At 38.7% G+C, this 8704-nt stretch overlaps 1 protein-coding gene across 2 annotated transcripts; it reads left to right on the plus strand.

Moving 5' to 3' along the window:
* The first annotated feature begins 309 nt into the window (after positions 1 to 309).
* On the plus strand, positions 310 to 2180 carry SMIM30 (small integral membrane protein 30). Of its 2 annotated transcripts, XM_030857598.2 has the most exons (3): positions 310 to 373; positions 731 to 799; positions 1262 to 2180. In XM_030857598.2, the coding sequence occupies exon 3, from the start codon at positions 1307 to 1309 to the stop codon at positions 1484 to 1486; it is 180 nt and encodes a 59-aa protein (XP_030713458.1). In that variant the 5' UTR covers positions 310 to 373; positions 731 to 799; positions 1262 to 1306; the 3' UTR covers positions 1487 to 2180. The 2 variants fall into 2 exon arrangements, with proteins under 2 accessions (XP_030713458.1, XP_060161372.1); XM_060305389.1 differs by lacking the exons at positions 310 to 373; positions 731 to 799 and adding an exon at positions 857 to 929.
* The last annotated feature ends 6524 nt before the right edge of the window (positions 2181 to 8704 follow it).

Genomic DNA, 8704 nt, shown 5'->3' on the forward strand with positions numbered 1-8704 from the left:
GCTCTGCTCGGGTGATTTCTTCCGGCTGCTGTGTCTGCATTTCAGTCAAAGAAAAGGACATAACTTCTTGTGTCTTGAAACCTTGAACAGGGTGAAAAAAAACACTTGCTGTCATTTTTTTTACCTTTTTGTGTGTGTGTCAGCTTCCGTACAACTACACTAAACTACTTCACCAGTGACAGGTTCGGCCACATGAAGCAGCCCCGGGAGCTCGCTCCTCAGTGTCTCCGGTAGAGCGTGACCATCTTCCCGCAACCAGTTACAAGGGAGCGCGCCGGTGCATCCTGTGAGTTGTCGTCACAGGGGATTGTGGGAAGTGTAGTTTAGAGACTCCGCCCTGCTCGCCATTCCTGTAATGGCTGCTTCCTGGAAGGTAATGTACGAACTTGTCCCCGAAGGCTACTTAGATTGCCCAGGGTATTTGTAAAACAGGCGGCAGATTTGCACGTTGCCGGGCCAAAGCAGGGATTCTTTTTAAAGTCCTACTATCAAGTCCTCGAACGAACTTGTTTTTTTGGTTTTGGGTTTTTTTTTAGCTTTTCCTTTATAGGCTAACTGACCAACTTTTAAATCTAGTTCCCCTGCTTGAACAAACTGTTGTCGTTAGTTATTACCCATTCTTCTCCCTTACGTACAACCTCCCCGCTCTGCACTGACTCTAGCTGCTGCTTTAAAATAATAATTAATAATGTGCGATTTTTTAAATCCTGCTACGCCCGTCTGATAATAGGTGCTGTCACGTGGAGCTTAGCCTTAGCATCCTGAACTGGTAGAATTAAAAAAAAAAACGCTTTCTTTGGTAAGTCTTACTATTTCCCCCACGACTTAACAGAGTTATATGTGGTTTGACTTTGCCAGATTTGTTTGCATTTCCTGGATGGGAGAGACCCTAAGAAAATATAATTTTCATTCACTAGGATAGTTTCCAAGTTAGTATCTTGTGCCTCTTCTGTCTTTTCTTATTCTACTGTTCAATTTCTGTTTTGTTGATTCACACGGTGTTGGCGTTATAGAGTGGGGAAAAATCGCTGGAGTAGGGGAATTATCATGAGAAGGGGCGATTAGCCTCAAATGACCATCTTTAAGTACCATTTACTTCCCTCAGTTTCTTCCACCATAAAATGAGGAGATGGGTCTGAATATAATTTATAAAGTCTCTGATTTAAAAGGTTGTATGAACTGTTGTCATGTATTCATACTGTCATTTGAAAAGGTAGGAATTTTTAATGGTTCCTTTTTGTTTCCATGTTTTAATTTCTAGGAACCTTCAGCCTTTAAGAACCAGTCACCTCAAGATCTCGACATCATGATCTCAGTTTCAACACAACTGTTCCTAGTTCTCTTTTCATTGCTTCTGGTGCTGCCTGTTGTGGAAGCAGTAGAAGCCGGAGATGCAATTGCTCTCTTGTTAGGTGTGGTTCTCAGCATTACAGGCATTTGTGCTTGTTTGGGGGTATATGCACGAAAGAGAAATGGACAGATGTGACTTTGAAGGGCCTCCTGAATCAAACCTTGCCCTGAAAACCTTTGTGCTATTGAGGTTCAGAACTGAGTTTTGGTGTCTGAAAGTTCTCAAGAAACAGTAAATAGGGTAGCTTCATAGTCTTGGTTATTTCCCTATAAATAGGAACAAACTGATATGTTAAATGGAAAACAAAACGTTTTCTTCACAACAAATAATGCACTGAAAAATGCCATCTGTAATTTGCATTTGCTAGTTAGAAAGAAGGTCAAAGAAGTGAGATGGCTGAACTCTGCATAAGTAATATTTCATAATTTCAGAATTCTCAATAATAAGAAGAAAACTCTTGCCCAGAATCCTAGGAAATTGCCACTGTTTAGTTATAATCACTGCCTCCTGCATCACTGAGGAGTCTTTTCTCCATATTTTTAATGCATTTTTGTTTTGTTATCTCCCAAGTTAATATTGTACCTAGATATTAAATACAGTTGGTCAAAAAATTAAAACTTATCTCTTTGTGGGGGAAAAAGTTTAGAAAATGTATTCGATGTATCTAACATTGAAATGGAGAAAAGATTTAATGTAAAAAAATACTTCATATTGACACTGAAATGGAGAAAAGATTTAACGTTTAACAAAAACAAAAAAATCTTTATAAACTGCTAACATCTCCATGGTGAGAAGTACTATATTAAATATAAACCAATTATGTAAGTTACTGTGTGGTGTTTATTTCAGACTGCTTTTATCTTTGTGTGAACTTTTTATAAAGTAAGTGGAGAAGAGTAGGATGCCTTACCTTAACTGATCACACTAGCTTGTAGAGATACAATCAGTGAAAAAATGAGAAATGGGCAGCATCAAGGGAGGGGAGAGGCCTCTGGTAGAGAATCCACAGATGCAGAAGGAAAATGTAATGGCCTATACTGATTTACACACAAGCCAGATGAGGCGTAATCTCCCTGACCTTGCTACTTAAGGTGTCCTCACACCAGCAGCATCACCTTAGGACTTGTTAGATCTGCAGAATCTCAGGTCCCACCCAGACCAATTGGATCAGAACTTTTGTTTCAAGAACCCAGGATAATTTATATGCACATTCAAGTTTAAGAAGATTGCTCTAACTTGTTTGAGCCCAAGGATCACCCAAAGCACTTGATAAAAACTTAGATTCTCAGGTTCCTCTCCTGGTTGCACTGTAGTAATTGTAGGTTGGGGTCTGGAATTCTATGTTTAACAAGGGTCTCCAGTGATTCCTTTGATTGTGTAGATGCAGCCAGCATAGAATTGTATGAGTAAATCAAACTACTATAGGGTCTTAATGAAAGCAGGTAGTCAAATTTTTTCCTAAAATAATGCATTATCCCACTCTAGCTCTCCAGGTAACACTGGGAGCCTTAATTTTGATCAGAAAACAGGCAGCAGCAACCTAAAATCCTTAATGTGCATTTCTCCAGGTGTGAGCAGACCTGGATTTCATGAGGGATTTGGTAGAGGGTACAGAGAGAGGAACAGCCACACTGTAGACGCAGAAACCACATGGATCTGTTTTTGTTATACTTGTTTTTCACCAAAGAAAACACTAATAGTTTTTTATTCTGATAAATTGGCTGTTATACATTGTGTAATCAATAGAATTTTTTTAATTTTTATTGGAGTTTAGTTGCTTTATAATAGAACTTTTTTACATGTTTTTTTTTGAAAGATGGAAAAAGGAATGCAGATTGCGGGCCAGTTTGTCCTATCTCATAAAATACCAGCCTATTGGTACTGATGTAGAGAGGCTGCTCTTGCTTCCTTGTATGTCTGAACTTTTTGATTGGCATTGGGAGAAATCATACCTAAAGTACATTTTTTTAAAAAACAGGAAAGCCTGTTTTTGTTTTTACTGGAGGCTCAGGTAGCACATGACAGTTCATAAAATGGCTTCAGGGGTAGGGGAAATCTAAAGTACATTTTGAATCACGGTGCACTGTTTATTTAGCCACCTATAGGTACTATTTTTTAAATGTTCAAAATAAGACTACAAGCAAACATTCTTTGATAAACCTGTATTTCCACAAGTGCCTAGAAGAAATCAGAAAACTGCCATTTTCCTATTTTCTCCTTAAAAGTAGAGAATTATGAGGTGGCTTTCAGGAATTTTGATGTATATGATGGGGAATACCTTCTCTGTTTTTAGCTCTTTTCTATCTAGGTTGGATTATATAGTTTTGCCTGAAAAGAGCAGAAACTCTTAATGGTGGCTCTTAACGTTTTGGGAGCCACCAGCTCCTTTGAGACTCTGATGAAAGCTATGGTCCTTTCCCTAGAAAAATGCACATACATGCTGGCATTTTTTTAGATTAATTTCAGGGAGTTCGCAGAACTGAAGCCCATCCAGAAATCCCAAATTACAAACTTCTGCCCTTTTATTTCCTTTTTTTGAGGTTCTTTCCAATTCTGAAATTCCTTGATTTGCTCTGAGGGATAATACCCACTGTGGAGCAATTACAGGAAGAATGGGATTAGCAAATGTCCCCTGGGTGCCCAGCATAATTTGCAGATAACTAGTAAATGCTCTGTACATGTTAGCTTGGTTGAGTCTGGTTAAAAAGAAGACTAATAGCCAAAATCAACAAGGGAAGCGCTGGTAACCAGCCTATTCCTCCAATGCCAAAAATCAGTGTGTTTCCTGTCATTTCTCTCTGGCTGCTTTCAAGATATTTTTTCTCTGTTCTTAGTTTTCAGAAAGTGATCTGTGGTATGTCTTGGCATAAATATCTTTGGGTTTATCCTGTTTGGGATTTGCTCAGCTCGAACCTACAGGTTTGTTGTGTCTTTTTCCCAAATTTAGGTAATTTTCAGCCATTATTTTCTCAAATACTCTTTCAACCACATCTACTTCTTTCCTTCTGGGACTCTGTCTGCCATATCACTGCCAGACAGAGGTAAAAGTCCAGAGGGAACCTCATTACTGTTCCCTATGTGCCCTCCTCTGACCCTGCAGGTGGGGTGCCTTGTGGCTACTGGGTGGGAGTAGGAGTTCAGACTCCGCATGTGTTCTCCACTGGCCCATGGCCATGTCTAAGCACATTGGCATTTCTGGGTTGCCACCTTGTCCAGTACCTAGTCAGAGATCTATGAGGCAAAAAGAAAATCTAGAGAATTCACCACCGTGTCTTCTGGTCCTGAGGTCCCTAGCCAGTCTGCCTTCTTTCTACCTTTCAGAATCTTATGTTTGTTTTATAAATAATATCCAGGATTTTTAGCTGTATTTAGTGCGAGAAATAGGAAAAAAGATGTCTACTCCATCCTCCTGGAAGCACAAGTCTCCTCAGTGTGTATTTAAAGAGTGGAGGGATTAAAGCACCAGGTAAATGATCGATTCAAGGAATTTTACTCACAGACCTTTGTCCTAGGATCACTCACATCTACCCTCCCCTTTTCACCCATCCAATAATAAATATATTGTTTATTCCTGTCTCTTACCCAATAAGCTCAATCAAGAATGCAGGAGTGCAGATGAAGTTTAAAAAATGAACTGTATCCATATTTTGTCTCAGCATTGAGAGTGCAATGGCAGTTTTTTGAAAAACTATCAAATGTACCACCTGTGAAGGAGCCAGCCAGGCCCAGGAAATCTCAGAAGCTACACATCCCATGTACCTTAACCCTCTTAGGCTTTCTAAGCTCTGCAGAAGCTTGTCAAATGCCATTTCCAACCTTGAGTGTAGGAAAAGTGATGTAGCTATATAGCCTGCAGCACATAATGAAGGGAGAATTCTCTGCATAGGAACCAAACCATCTCCCTCCCAGAGATACATATCAGCCTCTTTGATGGTATCACAATAGTGATTAAGAGCCCAAGCTCTGGAATCCAATAGATCTAGATAGATAACCAGATTCCATCACTTAAAATGTGATCTTAGACAGGTCACTTAATCTCTTGTAAATTTCTGTCTCCCTATCTGTTAAATGGGGAAAATAATAGTACGTGCCTCATAGATGGGTGAGGAATACATGAAATAATGACTGTGAAAAACTTGGCATGCTGGATGTTATTATAATTGGTATTTGGAGATATCTTCTAGACACAAGGGGAGAAAAACCTACTAGCATCAATTTTGTATTTATATATAAAGAAGACATCTTTAGAAAGTTATGTAAACAAATCCCTTATTAAACAGTTCATTATATTTTAATTTTGACATTTTCTTTGTCTGTTTTCTTTATTATAGTTTTCCCCTCATCATTCTAGGCTTACAAATTGCTAAAACTCAAAGACATCTGTGAAGAAAAGAAAATTTGGCTTCCCTAAGTTTCCTCAAGCCTTTTCTGTACCTGAGTCTCCTGAGGAAAAGAAACAGGAAAAAAAGAAAGAAAATAATTGAATCCGTTTTAGTAATTCCTAACGTGCTCAACCATGGGTCTTTACTAAGTGACATAATGAAAGCTTAGCAGCAACTGCCCAGGTCATTTAAGGAGATGCAAGGAATTTGCTTCTCTCTGTTCAGGAAAATAGAAGATCTGGTCCATATTCCACTAGGAAAAATACTCTTAACATATCTCATCTCATTAGAAGTCATAAAGATATAAGCACCATAAAATGTGTTTAATGTTTGTTTCCTACGTGGAGAATGTAGGGAAAGCCCTTATATTGACTTACGAACCCCAGACAGGATTTTTATTCTTAGGTGAGAATAGGTCCAAATCAATAAATATGTGTGCAGAATAGCATATTTAAGGTTTTTTTCTAATTTTTAGTAACTTCATTTTTCTAAATTGCTTCTGTGATTAATATACACCAAACATCTAAATGCAAAAGGCAGACCAGAAAAATATGACTGCTGTAAAACACTAAAATGTGGTTTAATTTCTCATTGATTTGTAGTATCAGAGCTACAATACCCCTCTCACACATTATTTCCACTGAATCCACTATATATGGCTGATTAAAATTTTGAAAATATTAGCTCTTGATAATCTGAAATGAAATTACAAAATTTTATATACAAGAGGGTTAATTATTTTTAAACGGCTAATCATGAAGTGCTTCGTTAAACACTGGGATTTTAAATACCATATGTCTCAATATTAATCAAGATAATTATGCTCCAGATAAATGTGCATAAATCACTTAACAAAAGACTTTAGAAGCAGGCATGAGCACCAAGAACAGAAACTATACCATATTCTATTTCAGATGATTTGTCAGAACAACTCTCATTTTGCCACAAAAATTACCAGGGCATTGCGATACCTACATAAAACAGTTTTATGGGCCCTGTGACAACATGTGCACACTTTCACTTGTTTAATCAACACTTTTCAAGACATCAGTACAACTTAGAAAGAAATTAATCAACTACCAGGTGACTGACCTTGAGCCAATAATTTAACCTCCACAATTTTTCATCTGTAGAATTATTTGTCACTAATCTCTAAAAGACTTCCTAGTGATAAAAATGTGTGGCCCCATATAGTTTTCCTAATTTCAAAAATAACAAGGTCTAATGTGTTAAAAAATATTGTAATTACCCATTTTCATATGGCAGCATGAGGAGCTGATTTCCTCTTTGAACTCTTCAGTGAAAACTGTAGTCTAGTCATTTGGCACATTTTTGGATTTCAATTTAGTGAAGCAGGGGCAGCTCATTTTCTGTACTGAATGAGTATGATTAGGGATTGTCTCAAGAAGGAAGAATAAAAACAAACCGTAGCCCTGCCACTCCCACTCACAGCAAACAGCCCACACACTAATTGAAGTCAGCCTGGCAGGATCCAGGAACAACCTTGAAGTTTCGTGTGCTCAGTCCTTTATGGCACTACTGGTGAGACTCAGCTAACAGACACCATCTTCCCAGTGGCCAAGACAGACACTTGAGAGGGTGTGTGGCACCTTCCTCTCCCTCACACTCCACATCCAGTCCATCTCTAAGTCCTATGGAACCCAGCTCCAAATTATGCCTAGGATCCACCCACTTCTCTCCATCCTCAAGGCTTCTACCCAAGTTCAGACCACCATCATGATGTGGATGAGATCCACAGCAGAACCCTAGCTTGTCTTCTGACCTCCCATCTTAACCCTCTGCAATCTTATCTAAACACAACAACCATGGTGAACTTCTTAAAACACAAATCTGACCCTGTTACATACCAGCTCAAAATTTTTTAGCAGATTTCTTAGTTTTATGAAATCCTTAACAAACCTTAGCACTGTTCATCTACCCTTATTTCCTCCCCTACTTTTCCAGTCTCTTCTATGTCCATGACCCTCAACCAATTTCACACTCTAGCCTTCAGCCACACTAAGCTATTGCCTTCCCAGAAAAGCACCATGTGTGTTCCTTTCCTCTCTCTCTCATTCCCCCCACTTACCCTGCTCTCTTCATGTGCATGTTCCTTCCTCTGCCTGGCCTAGTTTTCCCAGTTTACCTGCCTTATTCCTAAAATCTTAGGCTTGGACAGCACTTCTTTAGGACGTCTTCCCTGACCCCTCCTCTCTGAACTACGCAGGCTACAGTACGCTCACACAGCATTCTTTACATCTCGCATCAGGCACATACCACCCTGTATTTGAATCTCTGTCTACTGTATCTCAACCAACCTCAACCCCATCTTCAGGATTGTAAGTTCTATGAGGAGAGGGACTGAATCATTAATTCACTGTTGTATTCCTAGTTTCTAGCACAATGCCTGGCAAATAGAAATTGCTGCTCAATCTTTTTTAGAATGAATATATGATACAGAGTTAATGTAGCAAAGGGTCACCCCAGCCCAGGATACACAGTGGATCATGGCACTCTCTCACTGGGCCTGTGTGTGCCCTTAATGTCCTCAGTACAGTGCTACCAACCTTTCAGATTTTGCCCAGGACAGGTCTGAGATTCACTGCAAGATTTTAACATTTTCTTGAACATCTAAATTATAATTATAGAACATGATTTTAGTAAATTTTAAGATACAGTCTAGTTAGTTGATCTGAATGTTTGCAAACACTGTTTATAATATCTTGCATTGTACACACGTTTAATGACTTGTTTAATTTAGTTTAGAAATGATCCACCATTTTGAAACACAAGATGTTTCCTGTTTATTTCTCATTCTTTTATTCCTACTCCAGCAACACCAAACTACCTGAATTACCGAAATCAAATGCCTTGCCGTGCCTCCACGCTTATATTTCATTTGCTTTATAAATGTCATCTCCTCCATGAAGTCTTTCCCAAAAGAAGTTAATGATATCTAAACTCCAGAGTC

The sequence above is a fragment of the Globicephala melas genome, chromosome 9 (assembly GCF_963455315.2).
Source record: "Globicephala melas chromosome 9, mGloMel1.2, whole genome shotgun sequence".
Classification (NCBI taxonomy): domain Eukaryota; kingdom Metazoa; phylum Chordata; class Mammalia; order Artiodactyla; family Delphinidae; genus Globicephala; species Globicephala melas.